The sequence below is a fragment of the Gobio gobio genome, assembly GCF_949357685.1.
Source record: "Gobio gobio genome assembly, chromosome: 9".
NCBI lineage: Eukaryota > Metazoa > Chordata > Actinopteri > Cypriniformes > Gobionidae > Gobio > Gobio gobio.
In genome coordinates, this window is record NC_137115.1 from 33,202,849 (window position 1) to 33,226,786 (window position 23,938).

At 37.2% G+C, this 23,938-nt stretch overlaps 1 protein-coding gene across 1 annotated transcript in view; it reads left to right on the forward strand.

Annotated features, from left to right (window-relative positions):
- The window catches only part of ptprq (protein tyrosine phosphatase receptor type Q), a gene marked incomplete at both ends in the record, with an annotated part of 70,808 nt that overhangs the window by 39,775 nt on the left and 7,095 nt on the right, over positions 1-23,938 (forward strand). Inside the window, 20 exons of the mRNA XM_079826143.1 lie at positions 501-662; positions 749-928; positions 1,434-1,541; positions 1,627-1,908; positions 3,436-3,717; positions 14,061-14,372; positions 14,483-14,758; positions 15,467-15,618; positions 15,717-15,858; positions 16,481-16,762; positions 16,894-17,217; positions 18,762-18,880; positions 18,964-19,150; positions 19,229-19,470; positions 20,658-20,724; positions 20,809-20,967; positions 22,132-22,351; positions 22,452-22,525; positions 23,590-23,689; positions 23,775-23,903. Of these exons, the coding sequence (XP_079682269.1) occupies positions 501-662; positions 749-928; positions 1,434-1,541; positions 1,627-1,908; positions 3,436-3,717; positions 14,061-14,372; positions 14,483-14,758; positions 15,467-15,618; positions 15,717-15,858; positions 16,481-16,762; positions 16,894-17,217; positions 18,762-18,880; positions 18,964-19,150; positions 19,229-19,470; positions 20,658-20,724; positions 20,809-20,967; positions 22,132-22,351; positions 22,452-22,525; positions 23,590-23,689; positions 23,775-23,903 (3,799 nt within the window). The remainder of the gene's footprint in view (positions 1-500; positions 663-748; positions 929-1,433; positions 1,542-1,626; positions 1,909-3,435; positions 3,718-14,060; positions 14,373-14,482; positions 14,759-15,466; positions 15,619-15,716; positions 15,859-16,480; positions 16,763-16,893; positions 17,218-18,761; positions 18,881-18,963; positions 19,151-19,228; positions 19,471-20,657; positions 20,725-20,808; positions 20,968-22,131; positions 22,352-22,451; positions 22,526-23,589; positions 23,690-23,774; positions 23,904-23,938) is intronic.

The window sequence follows — 23,938 nt, forward strand, 5'->3', positions numbered from 1 at the left end:
ATGAATAAGAGCGTGATCATATAATGTAACGCTAGGCAAAAATGTATATAAAAACAAACGCTGCGTTAATTGTGTTTTATATTTTTAATGCGTTAAACTGAACAAATGAATCGCCTGCGTTAATGCGTCAATTTGCCCAGCACTCATTTATATATAAAATGTGTATATTTATATAATATAAACTATATAAATATATATTCAGAATATACATGCAAATAAATATATTTCTTAAATATATACATGTATTCATATATACATAATAATTATATGTGTCAGAGGGTCAGAGGAATGTCACTGTTACCATGAAAATAGATATCGGTCAAAAGATACAGAAACAAGTAATTACTGTTATATAAATGTGAATATTTTTAGACTAATTCAATTAATGGAAAATCAAAAATGATGGGTGCTGAAAAGGTGGCCATTCAGTGTTGTACTCAGTTATTTGCACTTTCTGTTTTCTGATTGGTTGTGCCTGTGTTCTGTGTTTTGATTGACAGTTCTACCAGCCACTGAGGAGACAGCAGACCTGTCATCTGATAACATCATGTATGTGGTTAGAAGACTTAGTCCTTTCACAGAGTACACATTTAGCGTGTCGGCAAAAAACATTATTGGAGAAGGACCTTCTGCACAAGTTACAGTGAAAACAACTGAACAGGGTAAAATACCTTCAGACCTCTGAGTAGAATTACAGTAGTTATGATATACTACCACTGTATAAAGTAACCCCAGTGTTTTCCCACAGTGCCAAGCTCGGTTCAGAACGTGTCCTATCAGAATCTTACCTCCACCTCTATCCATGTTACCTGGGAGCCGCCCCTCAATCCCAACGGCAAGATAACGCACTACGCTGTGTATGCACAAAATCTCCTTACAAACCAGGAATTACGACAGATGTCAGACAACACCACTGCAGTGCTAACAGGTACAACACTAACACACACTGATGCTCAAATGTTTGGAATTACTACATTTGTTCGGCCAGGACAGACTAAAAGTGACAACAAAGACATTTATCATTCTGCAAAAGATTTCTACTTCAAATAAAATTTTCTTTTGAATTTTTTATTCATCGAAGAATCCTGAAAAAAAGTAGCACAACAGTTTTCAACATTGAAAATAATAAAATGTTTCCTGAGTAGCAAATCAGCATATTAGAATGATTTCTGATGGATCATGTGATACTGAAGACTGGAGTAATGATGCTGAAAAATCAGCTTTGCAATCACAGGAATAAATTGCTATTTAAAATGTATTCAAATAGAAAACAGTTATTAGAAATTGTAATACTATTTCACAGTATTCCTGTTTTTACTGTATTTAGGTCAAATAAATGCTGCAAAAGAGATATTCAGACATTTCTAAGTGTGACCCAAGTGTTAATAGTTTTTGAGGACACTGTATGACACTATTTTTTATCATATCCACAGGTCTGAACAAGCACAGCAGTTATAAGGTGCGTGTGGCGGCGTCTACAGCCGTGGGGGAAAGCCCCCTGACAGATGAAGACTACATCTTTGTTGTGACACTAGAGGATGGTATTGAGCCAATTATTTTTCATACACATGCAGAAGCGCACTTACACACGTGAGATCTCTCAGTATGCCTCTGTCTGTCTTTTAGAGCCGGATTCACCACCACGGGATCTGGTCGTAGTGAAAACCACCTCCTCTACCGCTACTCTCTCCTGGTCTCCTCCAGAGAAGCCCAACGGCATCATACGCCTGTATGAGGTCTCCTACACCAACGGCACATACAGCAACACAGTCAACAGCACATCACTCAATGCCACACTGCGCTACCTGAAGCCGTACACACACTACAATGTCACTGTCCGTGCGTTTACGCTGCATGGACATGGGAACCAAATTTCTGCTACTCTACAGATGTTGTCAGGGGAGGATGGTGAGTCATTGTGTGTGTTCATATTTAATTGAAAAAACTGAAGAAACATAAAACTCTAATCTCATCCTGAAATCCCATACCCTTTCCCCTTCGGAAGGTTCCTACAATTAAGGGTCATTCACACATACAGCGATTCAATCTTAAGTCTCTGTGCTGCTTGTTTTCTAGTAGACGTTTCTACTCCAACTCTATCAGGCATTGAAACATGAACTTTAGTGTTGGTATGCCAGTTGCTATTCACTCATTGCGTCTCTGCTCAGTTTGTATGAGGGTGAATGTAAATCACCAACTCTCATTAACTTTCACCACTTTGTCACAGCAAGTTGCTATATGTACATTGCCATTCAAAAGTTTGGGGGCAGTAAGGCTTTTTTTTATTAAAGAAATGAATACCTTTATTCAGCAAGAATACATAAAGGCCTGGTTTCACAGACAGGGCTTAGACTAAGCCAGGATTAGGCTTTAGTTCATTTAGGGCTTTTAAGTATATTTTTTATAAATGTGTCTTAGAAAAAAAACATTACTAGTGTGAATCTTAAGACAAAACAATGGCATTGACATTTTTTAAGATCAGTTAAAAAGCAGTTAAACATGCATTTTAGTCTGGGACTAGCTTAAGCCTCGTCTATGAAACCGGGGGTAAATTTATCAAAAGTGAGAGTATAGACATTTAACATTTTACAAAAGATTTTTATTTCATTAAATGCTGTTCTTTTGAACTTTCTGTTCATCAAAGAATCCTAAAAAAAGGGTCACAGTTTTCACAAAAATATGAAGCAGCACAACTGTTAATAATAGTAAGAAATGTTTCTTGAGCATTAAATCAGCATATTATAATGATTTCTGAAAGGATCGTGTGACTGAAGACTGGAGTAATGATACTGGACATTCAGTTTAGTCATCACAGGAATAAATCACATTTTTAAATATATTTAAACAGAAAACCGTTATTTCAAATTGTAATAATATTTCAAAATATTACTGATATATTACATTGTCTTGGTGACCATAAGAGAAACATGAATGCACCTTTATTCATAAAAGCCCACTTCCTAGCGCACCTGCTCCAACATATGCAGGTGATCGCACTTCAGTTCTGGCTCCCATCATTGGTCGACCCCATTCCTCCCCCTCCTTCCCATCATTTTCTATCCCTTTCTTCTCCCCATAGTATCTTTATACTGTTCCTATTGTTAATTAAAATGTCAAAAACACCATAAAAAAGTCAAAATCAAGAGCCTTTACTAAATAAACTGCTCAAAAAAGCCCACGTCACCTTGGAGCTGTGGCATATTGGTTAGCAAACATGTTTCAGCCATGTTGAGCTGCTTATATAGGAAATGCAGGTTCCAATCTCATTCCCTCTCTCTACTGTCTCAAAAAATAAATTTAGTAAACAAAAAAGCCCAATTGTAAGAGGTTCTAGGTTCGTAGGCTGAATTATATTTTAGACACAATATGACCAGCTAATTTATTTATCTGTTGTATAATATTTGTCCTAATGTGCGGTTTGATTGTTTGTTGCAGTTCCTGCCAGCCCACCTTATGATTTGACCTATGAGAGCATCGGATCCAGCGAGGTGAACGTGTCATGGGTGCCCCCGCTTCTTGCAAACGGCATCCTCCTGTTCTACAACGTGGAATACTGGAACGCCACACACAGTCTGAACCAAACCACACATGTGCCTTATGCTGTCCTGTCCAACCTGCGAAAGTATGCGCGCTATCGCATCAGCGTGCAGGCTGCCACACAGGTCGGCATGGGCAACCACACGAGCGAAATCCTGAACATCACCACACTGGAGGACGGTGAGTGTTTGATTTTTAACGAACAGACCATGTGGTGTTTAATTAAGCTTTTTTTTTTTCATTTTTAGTGTCAGTCATCAGGATGAATTTGTCTGGATCTGGCGAAAGATGCAGAGTATCAGGGTCACATGTACTGTAAACATTTCTCCTTTTCACAGCTTTTCGGTGGTCTGCGTGCAGGAAATTGGAGTGTTTTATTATTTTTAACTATTTTTATTTCTCCTAAAGGACATTTGCTCTCTGGGAGGGTTATCGATACGTTTTGTCTTTTTTAAAGCATGTTTAATCTTTCTACCTCAGGAGTCAGAGGAGCGTACCAAAAAGGTTTATCTTTGTTTCTCTGTGTTTGGTTGGTTAGTTGTTCCATTATAAGTTTTCAGGATGGACACATGCAGATTTTGCACATGGCATGGGAGACATTCTCTTACATGTACTAACCCCAATCGCTATCATGTTTGAGAGTAAAGCCCCTTTCCATAGTTTTGTGTCTATAATAGCTGTTTTTCCTAAACGGCAGTACCCAGTTCCCCTCCACAATTCCTAATTGCCAGGAAATTGTCAGATACTGAGGTAGAGTTGTCCTGGAAACCTCCCGTGGAGGCCAACTCTGAGATTTTATACTACATAGTGAGAGTGTGGTAAGTCAGATGATTTAACATCAGTTTTTATCATAGACCAGACTGTAGTCATATTAGATTGAAACGTACATGTATGTTTGTTTATTAGGAATCTGAGCTCTGAATTTGTCGTCAATGTGACGGGAACGTCAGTGGTGGTGAGTGTGGAGGGGCTGGGCCAGTATAATGCCTCCATCAGCAGCTGGACTCGACTTGGAGACGGAGGGCTACTGATTTTCATCACCTTCAGTACTGTAGAATCAGGTGAGCACAAACACGTTCTGCTCCAAACAACATAGACAACACTTTTAGATTTCATAAGCATATTTATAATGTGAAGAAGACTGTTCTAAACAAAATGTGCTGCCTTGTAAGACCTTATATACCTAATTTTGCCCAAAATCTAATTGGAGATGAGGGAAGATTGGGGTCGGTAAGATTAAAAAAGAAATTAATACTTTTAAATCAGCACGGATGAATTAAAATGATCAGAACTGACAGTAAATATTTTTACATTGTTACAAAATATATATATATTTTTTTTTTAAATCAAAGAATCCTGAAAAAAATGTTTTCCACAAAAATATTTAAACCGATTTGGTTTCAGCATTGATAATAATAATAGATGTTGATCATGACTGCTGAAAATTCAGCTTTGCCATCACAGGAATAAATTATAGTTTCAAATATATTCAAACCCATTTATGCCATATTTCTCCTTGGAACATCAAAAAAATTAACATCATGTGGACTTTGGCCCAACAAAAGAAGAATCTGACACATCCAAATGAATATAAACAAGAATTCGTAGACATAAAATGTAGTCTTCCTCTTCATAAACCAGTGTACACAGATGGCTCTAAAATGGAGAACGGTGTGTCTGCCGCTGCAGTTTTTGGACAAAATACTTTTAGTATCCGTATTTCAGACGCAAGCTCAATTTTTTACTGCGGAAGCTTGTGCGTTGCTCCTGGCTTTGGAACAAATAGCAACAAAAATGTTTAATTTGCACAGATTCTAAAACTTGTCTCCAAGCACTTGAATCTTTTAAGACTGGTCATCCCATAATAGTTAAAATTATAGCAAAACTGAATTTTTTAAAGAATAATATTTTCTGCTGGATTCTGGGTCATATGGGACTATTTGGTAATGAACAGACAGAACAGGCAAAAAAAGCTCTCTCTTTGAAAATTACAGACTGTCAAAAACCTATATACAGTATATATATATATATATATATATATATATATATATATATATATATATATATATATATATATATATATATATATATATATATATATATATATATATATATATATATATATATATATATATTAGTCAAAAATGGCAAGTGGAATGAAATAGCTGTGTTAATAATAAGTTATATGAAGTTAATCCAGTCATAAAGGAAAAGTTTTTTACAAATTTTATTTTTGAGGGTAGACATGATCAGACTTGGTCATTCCAGACTTACTTGTTTGTTTTTTATTGAACGGTGATGTACCACCAATATCTAATTTTTGTCAAACCCCTTTGTCTATAAAACATATTTTGTTGGAATGTACTGCTTTGAATGTCACTAGGCAACGTTTTTACACAGAAAGTTCTTTAATGGATGTTTTTAAAAATGTTTCACCAGGAATAATCAATAATACGTTTTTTTATCAAATATTGAACTGAAAAATCTTATTTAGTGTTTGTTATATTAATATGTGTAATATGTGAGATGGTTATCAATTGTTGTTTTTGTTTTTTAGTAGTTTTTTGCTACCACTGTGTTCATTTTGTTTATATATTTATTTTTTTATATATTGATCATGCCATGAAAATAGCCACAGATGTTGACATGGCAATAAAAGACAATAACATGAAATCACATTGCCCTCGTATTCATAATGTCACATTCTTTTTTTGTGTTGCAGCCCCATCTGACCCTCCGCAGAATGTGTCATACACACTCCTTACGACCACTACAGTGCGTGTCAGCTGGAGTCCTCCAAATGAACCCAACGGCATCATCCAATACTACACTATCTACTACACAGACAATTATACAGAGTATACACAGGTATATGCACTCACACCTTATGTGACAAGCTATTAAACAGACTTTAATATAAGTCCTATAAGAAATGTTGTCGGTCTGTAGCACTGGGTAGCTCCACTTACAGTTAAATCTCATTTAATACAGCTGTGTGGTACATTTACTAATATAATGTAAAGTTTGGGGTTGTTTTCTTAATATTTAGAAAGAAATGTATTTTATAAACTGCATTTATTTGATCAAAAATACAGTGAAAACTAGGCTAAGTGAAAACGGCAATATTTTGAAATGTTCAGAGAACATTCGAAAGTAACATTCAGCTTTAGTATACTTATAAAAGATCTTACTGATCCCAGTCTTTCGAATAGCAGAATTTGTTCTGATTGGTTGTTATTGTGTGCTGTTGTGCAGCATTTTCAATGTGGACAGAAAAAGTATTTGTCACTGGAAACTTGTCTCACCTAGTTAACACACAGTGCATTCTAACCATAATATACTGTAGATATTAATTTTAGATATAAGTTAAGACATTATTTACTTGTAAGGTTGTTTTTCTTGTGTTCATCTCTTCACAAGATACCGAACATTTGCCAGGTTTTATTACCATGATTAATTGTGAGAAATAAGAAATTAGTAGCAAAAAGTTCCATGTGTTTTGGACAAGTACCATTAAATAGTATTCTATTAAAAGTACCTTTGACTTTGAATGAAATACATGCATATAATCATGGGAATCATCAATACAATATCAGCTTACAAAAATATTCTAATTCTAAGAACATTTTGATAATGTTCATATTAAGTTATGACGACTTTTTTTAATGAAACATTCCATTTAATCATTTTGAAAACATTATGGCAACATTAATTCTTAAAGAGCACCTATTATGGCATTTAAAATGTTCCAAATATTGTTTTAGAAGTCCCCAACAACAGTTTTGCATGCATGCAATTACCAAAAAAGACTTTAGTTTTCTTATAATATGCATTTATTTTTACCTGTTTTGACTGCGATTCTCAAATGATTCCTTTAGTGATTCACTTTTCAAAACCCCGCCTTTACGTGAAGCTAATCTGCGGTGATTGGTCCGATGACCCAGTCAGTTGTGATTGGTATAGTCTGTGCAGATATTTTCGGAAACGGAATGCACATCACCATAAATGGTTTTCGGTTTAACCTCTTTACTGGATTGGATTGACATTCGTCCTCAAGCTTTATTTGTTTAAATTAGCTCAAATGACTGTCAGATGTAATTAATTACCAATCTATACATCATTTAAAAGATCTAAGAGTCAAGCTTCCATTTTTTACCTCTGTTTTATTCTCAAAGTCTTATAGTGACAGTCATTTGTTAATATGTGTCAGGAGTTATGAATATGAAAACCGCGTCGGTACCGTTTGATTGTAATATGAGCCTCAGCTGATCTCATTCATAAAAAACCTCCTCTATTCTCCTCACGAAGACTCGCGACAAATCAACATCCCTCAGGGCTTTTAGTTCAAAAGTGTGCAGATGAGGAGACATATTGATAGATTCTCATATGTCTGTGTCAAATTTCTAAACAGAGGAGTATTTTTTTATTCAATACTTCCTCAAAATGCGCAGATGTAGCCTAATCATGAGCGATTGAGTCTCTTATGTGTTGTTTTCAATTCATACTGGCAGCCGGAGGGCGCTCTGTGCACATGTAGTCCATATATGGTACAGACAGACGAAGAAGATACCATTTGCCATAATAGAAGTCCATAATAAAAGCTTCCTGAGATCGCGAAACATGCAAATAGAGACATTTGAAGACTAATAAACACACAATCGCGACGATGTATGGTTTGTCTTCAAGCCACTTAGTCTTCAAATGCTCATCCTTGGGCAGATGAAAAAAGTTTGCTTTTGAGTCACACTTCAGAACACAGTCTCGTCGCCATGATGTTTTCTAGTTTTCACTGGCGTCTTGGAGCACAATAAGTGGGCGTATCGTATTCAAATAACTTGACAAGTTGACGTCATCTAGTCAGAGAAAAAGCTTCGGTCTTCTAACGATTCTTAAAAATGACTCGGAGTCGACCCTTACTTTTGAAAGAAAATAACTAGGCTATATATACGGTGCACTGTCATATTTCAAACTTTGCAGGATGCTTTTGTTCACTTAGATCTATGTTACACACTACATGAAAGGTACATTTCAAAATTCCATGATAGGTGCTCTTTAATGTTACTTTTTAATGTTCTCTGAACATTCTGAAACTAGTAGTAACATTCAAAAAAACTTTAGACGAACGTCCAACTAAAATGTTTCCAAAAAAAAAGTTCCATGAACAATGTATAAATAATGTTTTTGTTCTAGCGTTTTGAGAACAAGGAGACCTATTATGCAAAATTCACTTTTACATGCTGTTTGAACATAAATATGTGTTGGCAGTGTGTACAGTGTACACAACCACCCTATAATGGTAAAAATCCACCCACTCCTCCTTTTTAATCCCCATTAATCATACGCAGTGTCTCAGAACAAGCCTTTTGCAGACTGTAGCTTTTATGCCTTCTATCTCCTCGACAGAGTATTTAACAGCAGCATTCAAGTAAGAAATGTATTCTTATAAAAGCTGCTAATATTATTCAATCAAGAGCAGTAAGTGAGTTTCTGTTTTTCTTTTGTTGTTTGATTCAAATTAACAGCAAATTTAGCCTTAGATGCTGTATATTACACTGCTTTTACTTTAATACACAGATCTAATATAAACATGCTATTTCTTTACTTATTTACGAACACAGACATAACCGACTGTGTTTATGTGAACTGTGTGTTTTTGAGAGTGTATTTGACAGTTTCAGTGCAATAAGACGTGAAAGAGAACTTGGTTTAATACTCACGTATTGTGTGCCATCTGACATCCAGCTGGATGTGCGTGCTCAGAAAATTGTAATCAGAAGTTTAGACTGATATACACCGATCAGGCATAACATGATGACCACTGACAGGTGAAGTGAATAATGCTGATTATCTCTTTATCACGGCACCTGTTAGTGGGTGGGATATATTAGGCAGCAAGTGAACATTTTGTCCTCAAAGTTGATGTGTTAGAAGCAGCCTAGCGTAAGGATTTGAGCGAGTTTGACAAGGGCCAAATTGTGATGGCTAGACGACAGGGTCAGAGCATCTCCAAAACTGCAGCTCTTGTGGGGTGTTCCCAGTCTGCAGTGGTCAGGATCTATCAAAAGTGGTCCAAGGAAGGTACAGTGGTGAACCGGCGACAGGGTCATGGGCGGCCAAGGCTCATTGATGCACAAGGGGAGCGAAGGTCAAACCGATGAGCTTCAGTAGCTCAAAATGCTCAAAAAGTTAATGCTGGTTCTGTTAGAAAGGTGTCAGAATACACAGTGCATCACAGTTTGTTGCCTATGGGGCTGCATAGCCGCAGACCAGTCAGGGTGCCCATGCTGACCCCTGTCCACAAAAGCACCAACAGTGGGTATGTGAGCATCAGAACTGGACCACAGCGCAATGGAAGAAGGTGGCCTGGTCTGATGAATCACATTTTCTTTTACATCACATGGATGGCCGAGTGAATGTGCGTTGCTTACCTGGGGAACACATGACACCAGGATGCACTATGGGAAGAAGGCAAAACGGCAGAGGCAGTGTGATGCTGTGGGAAATGTTCTGCTGGGTAACCTTGGGTCCTGCCGTCCATGTGGATGTTACTTTGACACGTACCACCTACCTAAGCATTGTTGCTGACCATGTACACCCTTTCATGGAAACGGTATTCCTCTGTGTCCTCTTTCAGCAGGATAATGCGCCCTGCTACAAGGCACAAATGGTTCAGGAATGGTTTGAGGAGCACAACAACGAGTTTGAGGTGTTGACTTGGCCAACAAATTCCCCAGATCTCAATCCAATCGAGCATCTGTGGGATGTGCTCAAAAAATAAGTCAGATCCATGGAGGCCCCACCTCGCAACTTACAGGACTTAAAGGATCTGCTGCTAACATCTTGGAGCCAGACACCACAGCACACCTTCAGGGGTCTAGTGAAGTCCGTGCCTCGACGGGTCAGGGCTGTTTTGGCAGCAGAAGATGGTCACAATGTTAAGCCTGATCGGTGTAGCTTCAAAACGCATGCAGATAAAAAACTTTTGATGATGATTAAGAACTGCAAAGTCACGTGAGTGTGACCGCAATATAGATGATAATCAAAACCAAACGTGTTCGTTTTTGGCAGAGTATCCGAGGCATGAGCTGTAAAGGCGGGGAAAGCGGAGCGGGGAGCAACAGCTCATATGTATTTAAAGATACATGCATGAAAAACAGCATGTTTTTCCTTCCACTCAAAAATGGCATTTACAATAGGGATGTGACGGTGAGGATATTTCCCCACCATTTAATCGTGTGGCGGGGGCTTTTCAAATCACAAATTTTAAACCGAAAGTAAAATGCGCACGGCCGCTCGGGTATTCATAACGGAGCGGTGCAGAGCAAAGCGAGTGTTTTCAATGAATTCCTATGAAAGTTAAGCTTCCATAGGCATGAACTGAAAACGCGCCAGACTGGACACGCACCGTGAATGACAGTGCAGCCGTGAGTGTGTGCGCACTGTGCAGTCGTGAATGAATGACAGTGCAGCCGTGAACGAATAGCTGTGCGGCCGTGCTCATTTTACTTTCGGTTTAGAATTAGCACCAATTCGGGGGCGGGTTGCTTGAATTGTGGGTTCATTAGCCTATTATTCTTAATGAAAAACACAACAAAACAGTACAATGACAAACTCACTTAAATAGGCGCTTTTACATTTCGATTTGAAACCATTGCGATCATCTTGTCTGTCTGCTCTTCGCTCTCGTGATGAATGAAATCTGACTCCTGCTGCGTTTTTGCTGCGACTCTCATTCGGCTCACACTGTATTGAGCAGACGCGTTCAGTTTTTAATTGTAGTGTCTGTTCTCTAACTGAACTAAATTATTTTATAACTATAAAAATCAACACGATGGTGGGGGCGGTGCCGTGGTGGGTAAGTGATGTAATTGGTGTTTCGTCTGAACACCGGTAACACCGGCAACACCGACTATCGCAGAAAGCCTAATTTACAACGTGGTATAGTAAATTATCTGTGGGGTATTTTGAGCTGAATCTTCACAGACACTTTTAGGGGACATCTGAGACTTATACTGTAATACATCTTGTAAAAGGGGGTATAATAGGTCCCCTTTAAAGACCAGATAGCTTAGAACGAACATTCTATTAACATTACTGAAAGAATGTTTGTTCATAACTTTGAAAGGACCTCGCCACAAAGTTCTGAGAATGTTCCCTGTCGGTTGGGATGCTATTATTATCTAATAGCACCATTTGTTCAATGAAACCAGCACAGTACATTCTGTAAGGGATTTAATCTCCATAATAATAGCTAGATCAATTCAAAATCTCATATTAAATCTCATTTTAAACTCGCAATGAAATGCTGATTCAGTCATGCAGTGAATGAGCAAGTTCTCTTTCTCTCACTGTAGAGGGTTCCGGGCTCAGAGCAGTGGCTGGTGTTGTCTGATCTGATGGCAGGACAGGAGTACAGTGTATGGATGAGTTCCAGCACTTCTGTTGGTGATGGGGGAGTGTTCAGCCCCCGTCTAAACTTCACCACTTTAGAGGACGGTCAGTCTCCTCACACACTCAGGGAAGAAGCGCAGCTCTGCACCACTTTTCCAACTGATTATCCTCCAAAAAAATCACACTGAAACTTGTACACGCACATACACACACACACACACAGCACATATTCAGCATGTCTTGTGAAAGGAGACAACTTCCTCCAAGCTGCAAACTTGGGATTGTTGAGCCCTCACCACGAGACTGAGTGTGTCTGATCTCAAAGCCTTTTATTTGATGGTCTCCAGACTATCCCAGCTTGCATTTCCTCTCACAGGATTTGTTGAAAAAGAAAAAAATAGAACATGATGTTAGAGCAAGTTTCTGGGTACATTATGTAATATGTTATTTATTTGTCTTCAATAATATTGTATCTGAAACAGTCATAAAACGTCTGCTTCTCAGATGTTTTTCCTCAGATAAAGAGCCCAGTCATTTCAAAAGAGACTTCAACAATGTCTCAATATGTGCTCAGATTTGCCAAAATTAACTGTATAAACTCAATATTGAACTCATCAAATTTTAGCTAGTTGCTAAACACATATGTTATACTTTTATAGCTGTATACTTTTACTCTACGACAATAGTTGTCTATTTTATATCCTAGAAACATCTGAGTGGAGACTTATCTGAGAACTCCATTAGGTCTCCTGAAATATGAAATGGCAAAATTTCAGCACTAAAATGTTCCCCTGCGATACTTAGCAAGTGAATATGTTGATTTCAATATCTATATGTCAAGGTTTTATGTACGAATCATAAAAATGGTTTTTGTGTGATTTTGGGAAAAATGGTGCAGAGGTGACCTTTTGAAATAGATAAAGGTTTTCTCCCCTGGTGTCTGAGATTTTGAAAGTGTTCTATATGAATAAATAATGCCATGGTCCATGTTTGGTTCTTTGTGTGTGATTGTGTCTGATTGGTTTGCAGTTACTGGAGAATCACCCAGCTTCAGCAGCTCAGTACAGCCCAAAGCAATATCTCGGACACAACGTGCTCCAAAAGGATTTTCCTACTAACACAACATGACTGTCTTTCTCTGATTCTTTCTTCTTTCCTATATCTGTGAGCTTGTACCTTGAATTTTGCAGATGCTGCGCTGGAGATTATTAACAATTTTAATTTCCACAGACTTACAGATGTGTGTAATGTGAATGTTGAAAATGATGTGTATTTGTGTGTCATATGTGTGCTTATATACAGTATGAATATTTTAATCTCTGGGTTTAAGACACAAGATTTTCATCACTGCTTTTAATCATTATAACGTTGAGTGATTTGATGTTGCAGTGTGCCATTTATTTCTTATATATAGAAATACATTTCTATATTTCTATATATATATAAATAAATTAGTTTATTAACTGTCAAGTCTATTTATGTAAATGTAATCATTTATATAATTAAAATGCATTTATTTAGTAATATATTTATTATTATTGGGCGGGTTCTTTTCTTCAGAAAATCCGTTTTACGACTTTTAGGAGTTTTTGTGCTTTGTGACACTATTTTCTTGACAATTAAGCTCATTCTCATCCCCAAAATTCTCATTACTGCAATGCAATAATCACCCTTAAATATCATCCTTAAATCATTAAATGAATCAACAAAATATTATTTTACAAATGAACATTACAATTTAAATACAAATTTAATTTGTTATCATAGTTTTTTGCAGTAATGAGATTCTTTTCACATTTCAGTAGGCTACTGAGATTTGGAGAGGAAAATGTGCTTAGTCATCATGACAAGTGTAACAGTGGAAAAAACTCTTACTGGGCTTAAGGCTTAATTTTCTTAATGTAATTTTATTCCTAATATTGACAGATTTCATGAGATGAACCCTAATTTTGTCACAAAGACATGTTTCACTTTAGATTGGGGAACAAAGCCTCATTCCATTTCTTGGTTACACATTGAAGCAACATCTTTAATTTGGACTGCAATGATTTGTTCCCCGTTCTAAAGTGTAACTGTTGGCCATTCATCACATATATTAATTGTATGTCTTCCACACCCTCCCCCTGCTGCAGTGCCGAGTGGTCCGGTCCACAACCTCACCGCTACGATCTATAGCTCTACGGCGGTAGTGATCAGCTGGGACCCTCCTCTGGAGCCAAACGGCAGAGTCTTCTACCAGCTGAGCTTGCAAGAGGCGGGAACGACCCATCCGTCCATCAACCGCACAGTCAACATCACCATCTCCAAGACGACCACAGACAACATCTACCTCTTCACCAAGCTCAGGAAGTATTTTCCATACATCATAAAAGTCACCCCAGCAACCAGTGCGGGATCAGCTGTAAACCACACTGCAACCCTCAACCTTCGAACAGATGAAGACGGTGCTCATCATTTCCTGAATTTTACATGCACATGTATATAAAGCATGAGGGTTCATACTTATTGATTTGAAAACTCATGATTTTGTCTTTGTGTGTCTGTGTTCTGACAGTCCCAAGTTCTCCTCCATTGCCTGGAGCTAGTAGAAATCTCTCCAGCACCTCCATCCATGTGTTGTGGTTCCCCCCAGTGGAGGCCAATGGCGAGATTATAGATTACACTGTAGTTTTACATGCTCCTGGGGCCATCAACAGAACATACACCTCTGAAACGCAACTAATTCTATCAGAACTCACTCCATTTACACCTTACAATCTCTCCATCGCTGCGGTTACTCGCATTGGTCTCGGGCCCTTTGTGGTTATTTCACTACATACTGATGAAGCAGGTCAGAGACATATTTATTGCTATTCTTTTAACTGATGTTAAAATGCAAATCTTTAATTCTTGGCTTTGCAATTTGAATATTTTAAACAGAAAATGTAAAAAATTTATTTGAAAGTTTCAACTTTTGTTGAACTTAAATATTTTTTGCTTTGGGATTTGTTTGATATTTGAAATTATAAAATGAAAATATTTTGAATTTGAAGCCTGATGTTTGATCTTCAGAAGTGTAAACTTTTGTAAACCTTTAAAGGTTCAGTGTGTAAATTTTAGCGGCATCTAGCAGTGAGGTTGCGAATTGCAACCGCTCACCCCTCCTTTTCGAAGCACATAGAGAAGCTACAGTGGCCGACACAGGACAAAGATGGCATAGTCTGAGACAGCAGAGAGTAGCTAGTGATCTGTAGAAAAGTTTGTCCGTTTAGGGCTACTGTAGAAACTTGGCGGCACAAAATAGTGACTTCACTGTAAGGCGACCCGTGGTGTATGTAGATAGAAATGGCTCATTGTAAGGTAATAAAAACATAACGGTTCATTATGTAAGGTCTTTATACACCACTGAAAACATAGTTATGTATATTATATTGCATTTCTGTCAATAGATCCTCATAAAAATTACACACTGGACCTTTATATATATATTCATATGCAAATACATACAACTGCAGTATAAATGTGTCTAATGTCTTAATGGGACTATTTGTGTGCCCAGGTCCAATGTCTCCACCACACAATCTGAGTATTTTTAACCACTCTGCGAATTCAGTATGGCTTCACTGGGATCCTAGTCCAGAGCCAAACGGAATCGTCCAGCACTACGGATTCAGAATACTTGAACTGAACTCATACACTTTTAGATATCAGGTAGTGCACACCTACAGTACATCTATGTATATGTGTGATTATGATCTTAGATTTTTCTATGTGTGTGAATTAAACTCACATGCCTCTGTTTACCCAAGAACTCATCCGATGCGTCTACACAAGCAGAACTGAGTGACTTCAGACCTCATAATTCATATGAAATCAGTGTGTGCACATTCACTAGAGCAGGAAATGGGGATCAGTACAGCCTGCCTGTTATATTTACCACCAATGAATCAGGTAATACACACTCACACATCCGTCTGTGTCACATGATCTTTCAGAAATCATTCTAATGTTCTAATTTGCTGCTCAAAATTCTGGTAACACTTTAGTTTAGGGTCCAATTCTCACTATTATCTAGTTGTTTATTAGCATGCATATTACTAGAATATTGGCTGTTTATTAGTACTTTTAAAGCACATATCAATGCCTTATTCTGCATGACCATATTATACATAATTTACTTACTATTAATAAGCAGTACTTAGGAGTTTATTGAGGCAAAAGTCTTAGTTAATAGTTAGAGAGAAAACAGTTGTGCCTCTTGATTTTGTAGAAACGGTGTTGCTTTTTTTCAGGTTTCCTTGATAAATAGAAAGTTCAAAAGAACAGAATTGTTTTGAAATAGAAATCTTTTGTAACATTTATAAATGTACTTTACTGTAACTTTTGATCCATTTAATGAATAATTGATTAATAAAAGTATCAATTTCTTAAAAAACAAAAAAATGTAAAAAAGAGAAAGACCTTATTGGTCTACGGCATTAGACTGATAAAATCCTTTTTGTTCAAAATTGGATTCTTTATTTTCAAGTGTGTTATATATCCGTGGTGTCTGTGTGTGTACTGTACGTTGCAGTGTCAGATGCAGTTGGAAATCTGTCCTGCTCTGGATTGGATTGGAATTCAGTGTACATGGAATGGGAGCTTCCGATTCATCCTAACGGAGAGATTCTGCACTACCTCATTCGCTCTGGAGATCTGGAGGAGGAGGCACATCCTCTCGCACTCGCATATACAGTGGCGCACACTTTCACTGGCCTGTCACCTGACTTTTTCTATGTCATCAGCGTGGCTGCAGTTAATTCAGCCGGAGTAGGGGAGGAAGCCAACTGTACGGCAAACACTCCACCAGAGTCAGGTATTGTGTCATTTGTAGTGGTTGCTCACATGTATGATTAAAACAAAAAAACAAAAAAACAATACTAAGTACTTTGGCATGTAACTTGCAACAGAGATGATCATGCAGATTGTTTCTTTCTCTTTCGACAGTTCCTGGTCCTCCTCAGTCGCTTACCATAATGGACGTTACCTCTGACAGTGTGTCTCTAAGCTGGCAACGTCCCGTCCATGTTCCTGGTCTTCTGCAGGGTTATAATGTAAAGATTAAGCAATTGGCAAGAAATTGTGAGCAACAGCAGCACGAGGAGTCCTGCGTGGAGAGTGAACTTGTGGAGTGGGTTGAAGGAGAAACCAGCGGAGTCACACTTTCCCCTCTGCTTAAATATAGAGAGTATCGAATGAGTGTAGTGGCGTTCACCAGGGCTGGGGCTGGAGAAACCTCACAGTGGATCCACACACAGACGCTCGCAGGAAGTATGTTACACCTGTGTTCATATAGACATTCCCTTAAAAAAACACACACACAATCGCAAATTAGGTCTTTTTAATGTCTCAATTCTTCTAGGCAGCAAAATTAGATTTTTGCTTAAGTCTCCTGCTTCTCCGGGGTTTCCCTTGAGAAAAAGAATCCCAACAATGTCAGATCTCATTATAAACTCAAAGTTTTTTCATTAAATTATTTTAAAGCACTACCCACTTTTATTTGGATTCTATACTCTCACTGTATGTCAGCAATTCAATTATGTCATTTTTTCTGGGGCAAAGTTGATACTTTTTAATTTGCTTAATTTTTACATTCAAATGCTCAAATTTTTGTAACTAAAAATATAGAAATATATAGATAAAGAAAATATTATATAAATGGTAACACTTTGCAATAAGGTCTCATTTGTTAACATTATTTTTATTAACTAACATGAACAAAGATTAATAAATTCTGTAACAAATGTATTGTTCTTTGTTAATTCATGTTAGTTAATACATTATCTACAGTCGTTCATTGTCAGTTCTTTATTTCACAGTGCATTAACTAATGTTAACAAATACAACGTTTGATTTTAATAATGTATTAGTAAATGGTGAAATTAACATTAACTTAATTAATAAATGCTGTAGAAGCATTGTTTATTCTTAGTTAATGATAACTAAATTAGTGTTATATTAGAGTTATATGTTTGTATATTTATATAAATGTCATTTTGTAATTTCTTTTTTAAAATGTATTTTTCTTAAAATTTTGAAATATTTATAAAACATAAATATATAGTTACTGTTTGATTATTATAAAATATTATTTAAATGTAATTTTGTTTTCAGAATGTGTCTACTGTATAGTTGCTAAAAAACTAAAAATATAGAAATGTATACAAAATATATATAAATATATATGTATTGATTGATTCATATAAAAGATAATTATATAAATCAATTTAGTAATTTAATTAGTTTTTTTTATAGTTTCTGAAAAATGATCTAGAGGTCCATGCATTATTATTTCTCTTGTTTTCCCAAAATAATCAGCAAGATAACTTGATGTATCAGTATTTTTGTTAATGACTTTTGTTATTTTGAGATTATTAGAGAAAGCAAGAAAGAAAAGTGATAATGCATGACCTCTGTGAGCTTCTTTGTGTTTGGAATACGTCATTTATTTTCCAATTCTGTTTTTGACACTTGAAATGAAATTTGTGCAGAGTTCAGGGATCTTGTGAATCAGAGCTGCATTCTCACAGCTTTAGTTCCATACTGAAAATCAATGGCCTGTTGTTGAAGCGCTGCCCAATCCATTAGCTTTCATTCAAGACATCTCAAGATCAGCATATTTTCCACACGTTTTTGAGTATTTGCCTTTTGCAGAGAGCATTCTTTAGTCTGTGTGGGAGCAATATCATGGCTGTGCACACGTCCAGCTTAGAGGGAACATTCATTAAGTCTCCTGAGCTTTTGTGGGTTGTCACATACATATAGCATAACAAAAAAAACATCCCCAGCTCTTTATCTCTACCTTTTTGTATTAGACCCTGATGCCCCTCCTGGTGCCATCTCAGTGGTTTCTTCTGCCACTGGGTTAAAGATTAACTGGGACGAACCATCGGTCATCTCAGGGCCCACCTCATACATCATTGACATCACTGCTGTGAGTTCATAAACTTTAGAAATCTTGTTCATCTGTTTACTTTCTGATAGTTTCTACTTCAATTTCGCTTTGTTCTCTTGCAGTTGGACGGTTCGGGATATAACATTAGCGTAGTGCGGTATTCAGAAGAGATCAGGGCGGTGGTTGTCGGGAACCTGACAGCATTTACCCAGTACTCTATTATCATCACCGCCTTCACGGGACAGCTTTCCAACGCTCACAGAGACGGCAAAGCATCTGAACCCGTACTCGTCAGAACCCTGGAGGATGGTGAGGACGTTTGTGCATGCTTGTTTCTCAGATACTTATTTGAACTATTAGTGACATTCACGGTTGTGTTTTTTCCAGAGCCCAAAGATCCTCCCAAAAATTTGACATTGACCGTCAATCCTGAGGAAGTGACACGTGTTTATGTAACATTCTCTCCACCGGATGAGCCGAACGGAAACATCAGTTCCTACCATGTCGCCATCTACCGCAACGGACAACTGGATTTCTACATCAACAGCCTGTCTGTGATCAGCAACCCTAATAATACCATGACGGCCATTATAGATGGACTGAAGGGTGGATTTAATTACAGCATAAGGGTAGGAAACAAGTGTGCCACACGAGTCCTTAAAATTGAAGCCAAAGCGTTTTGAATGCCCCCAGGTGACTGGATGCAGTATAGTTCATAAAGCCCGCCCTCTCCATGAAATGTAATGGGACATAGACAAACTAAACAATCAAATTACACTTCAAATGCATTTTTTCCAAAGATGGTTTCTGTCATTTTAAGCTGTTTTTATCATGCTGATGTTAGTTCAAGTGTTCGTTCTTTAAATAAGTTTCAGTTAGTTATTTGATGCTATAAAAACGTGCGTGTGACGTTATGATTGACAGCTGAGATTGACAGCTTCTAACGGACATTTTTCGGGAACTTCGGGAGGTGATTGGAACTTTAACTTTAATCTCTACATTTCCATAACTGTTTATTTCACAAAAAGTTGTTGATTAGGTGGGAGTGCGGGCAGGACCTTTATATCGCGGCTCAACTTCGCGCTCACTACTGCGCAGACTCGGGTTCCCTGTTGACACTGCGCAGACTCAAGACCCAAGATGTCAGCGCCATATTTGAACACATTTGCGGCTTCAGTTACGTCTTTTTTTACAGTCTACACTCTAAAAAAAAAGTTTCTATATAGCACCAAAAATGGTTCTTGATCGTAATCATAGGGGAACCTTTTTTAGTGCTATATAGCACCAATTTTGGTGCTTCAGTGGTTCTTCAGCGGTTCTTCAGATGTGCTATATAGCACCTTAGTCAAAGAACCTCTGAAGAACCGCTGAAGAACCACTGAAGCACCAAAATTGGTGCTATATAGCACTAAAAAAGGTTCCCCTATGATAACGAGCCAAGAACCATTTTTGGTGCCATATAGAACCTTTTTTTTTTAGAGTGTATGTAGGAAACTAAAACCAACTTTTTTTTGCTGTTTTCATACTTGGTTTAATTGCTTGGTTCAAACCAAAGTTCAGCTCCAGCCTCTCCGCCTGCGTTCACAGGTCTCTTTCTTTTTCATACTGAACTGTGGTATGTTTGCATCATCTAAAACCATCTAAGCACTAGCAGCAGCTATTTAAAACCGTATCTAGGTAACAACAGAGAATGCAGCACCAAAAATGGAAAGCAGTCTTTGCATCACTCTTTTTAATCATGTTTTTATTAAATGATGTAGTTGTTTTGCTGACTCCCACAATAAGGCCAAATGCATTTGTTTTCTGCTTGTTGCAGATAGCAGCCGTGAATGGAGCAGGTTTTGGGCCAAGTTCTGAGGTTCAAGTCACCACTGGTGTGAAAGGTATGAGAAAACATACTTGATTAAATCAGCTGCTCTATTTTGTTGAAGTGACTGTCACTTTAAGATCCTGATGGGTTTATTTAGCACCACCCAAGCCAACTAGGAAGCCACGGGCTGCCCTGAACAATGCAGGTGTCATCATCGCAACCTCCAAGACCGTCACCATCGAGATGCCTGAATGTTTCTTCATTGATGACCATGGACCAATCCAAAAAGTCCAGGTCATAGTTTCTGAACCAGCAGGTATTAAAATCTGACATTTAACACTATATATACAACATTATGGCCTGGTTTCACAAACAGGGCTTCGATTAAGCCAGGATTAGGCTTTAGTTCAATTAGGACATTTAAGTAGCCTTTATAAAAGAAAAAAACATTACTGATGTGCATCTTGAGACAAAACAATGGCACAGATATATTTTAAGAAATGTCAGTGCTAGTGGTTTTCAGTTAAAACGGCTCAAACATGCATTTTAGTCTGGGACTAGACTTAAAGGGATAGTTCACCCAAAAATGAAAATTCTGTCATCATTTACTCACCCTCAAGTTGTTCCAAACCTGTATGAGTTTCTTTGTTCTGCTGAACGCAAAAGAAGATATTTTGAAGAATGTTGGGAACCAAGCAGATAGAGCAACCATTGACTACCATAGTATTTTTTTCCTGAAAAAATGTTCCCCCTATACAGTATAAAGCTGGGCTATATATATATACACACAGAGACGTTGTGTTGTGAACATTAGAGTATGTTTTTACAGTACAGTATGTTCAACATTTATTGGGCACAATAAAGGCACAATATGTTATTTCCGCCGTTCTAGGTCGCTTATTCAAAACAAAGGTGTAGCTTGATGACGCTTTGATTTTGCGGAATCATGGGAGTTGTTGTTTTCACCTCTACAGCTGGTGGAAAAGAATCCAACGGGACTCATGGATGAGCTAATGTATTTCTGTGGGACTTTTATTATGCTGGAGATGACCGCTTTCGCTTCTTCCGGACCGGTCATGTGTATGTGGGGTAACATAGCGCTGTTTTCTGATGATTAATGTATCCAAACCTGCTCACCTGTCTAATAAAACACATAATATATTAAAGCGTCTTTGGTGTTTCCATGGTTTCTACAAAATAAAACCGGAAATCGAAGGTAATGCGGGTATGATGTCGTTGATTGGCGACGCACGTACTGGTTAAAATTGCTTATTTCTCTGGATTTAAACATTCTTGGAAACATTTAGGATAGTGCAAGACCGTACACAAGTCAACAAAATATATAACACGGTTCTAGTGGTTTTCGGATATTTTAATCCAAAAATCGTACATATTGTGCCTTTAAAAACAAACAGGGGATTTTTTCCAATGATTTTATTGAAGGGTTTATTGTTAAATTGTTGTTCTAATGTTGATGCAGTGATGGACTACGGTAATCTGTCCAACTGGAAGAGTGTTTTCCACCAACCTACCGCTCCGTACCTGACCGACGAGGGCTTCTTGAACCCAGGCTGCTCTAAGAAATCCGAGCGCATGAGCACAAACACCAACACATACATCATAGGAGCAGACGAGGGCTGCCTGTCTGAAGATGCCAAGACTCTTTGTAACGGACCCCTCAAACCCAAAACTCATTATGTGTGAGAGACATATGCACACATGACTAATCTGGGTTGTAAATATCTTAATCCTGGGATCTTTTTAACCTGTTGTTTACTGTTTTTATTTTTTGTATTGTAGGTTCAAATTTCGTGCGACAAACTTCCGTGGGCAGTACACAGACTCTGAGTACTCAGAGAGGGTCAGAACTGCAGGTATGGACGCAGTAGCCACAATATTCATTCTACAATATTAGAACAACTGTGATTTCTCACTCACATTTTGCCTCTTTCCTCTCTGATTTTCATTCTTTGAGTATTGTTTTGTAAGTACTTTCAGTTAAAGGGATAGTTACCCCAAAAATAAAAAGGACGTCATTGTTTACCATCATATGGACTTTTATGGGTTTCTTTTAAGGTATTCCATGGAAGAAAAAATTGCATACAGATTTTATTTATTAATAATATTTCAAGAAAAAATACAATAGTGAAATCTAAAACATTTCCAGCTAAAGTACATATTAAACAAGTCTTTCAGAGTGTAACATTCCCACATAGAGCAAAAATTAAAATATATTTTTTATTTTAATCATTTGTTTTGCTTATTGCTACTTTTTAAATGTATTTATTTTATTAAATATTAGTAGACACATTAACATTTGCAGATGTAACTTTATATTATCTTTAGTATTATACTTTGTATTATACACTTTTCCCCCAGACATTTCAAATAGAAATATTGTTATATTGCCTTATATGTAATTGTTACTTTTATTCTGCAAGGATGCATTAAATTGATGAAAAGTGACAGTAAAGACATTAAAATGTTACAAAAGATTTCTATTTCAAATAAATTATGCTCTTTTGAACTTTCTGTTTATCCATTTCCACAAAAAAATATTTAGCAGCACAACTGTTTTCAATATTGTTAAAAAATATATTTCTTGAGCACCGAATCAGCATATTAGAATGATTTTTGAAGGATCGTGTGACACTGAAGTAGCTGAAAATGTAGCTTTGACGTCACCTGATTAAATAACATTAAAATATATTAAAAAACAAAAAAGTTATTTTTATAGATTTTTGATCAAATAAATGCGGCCTTTGTAAGCATGAGAGAGTTTTTAAAAATTAAAAAAACCTCAAAATTTTGAACAGTATAGTTTATGTACTTATATTGATCTAGATATACGCTCTATAATGGTGGGCTCGTTGATCAGCACATTTTATTGTGAACAAATACTGCTTCTGCTGTATATAAATATTGACTTTGATTTCAGATGACCGCCTGCTGACCAGAAATGAACAGATCATTCTTGGTGTCCTGCTGTCATTTTTCCTGGCATTGTTTCTCATTCTGATTATTTACGGATCTGTGCGGTAAGTTGATTTGATTGTTATTGTAGATAGGAGTTCAACACAAATCCTCAGTTTTAACAACTAGATTCACTCTCTCTGATCCCAGGATCCACCGCAGGCAGAAGGAAGGTGGGACGTACTCTCCACGCGAGGCTGAGATTATCGAGACCAAGTTCAAACTGGATCAGCTCATTGCAGTGGCCGACCTGGAACTCAAAGAGGAGAAGATTAACCGGTGAGACATCATACACACACTGTACATGAGAAGTG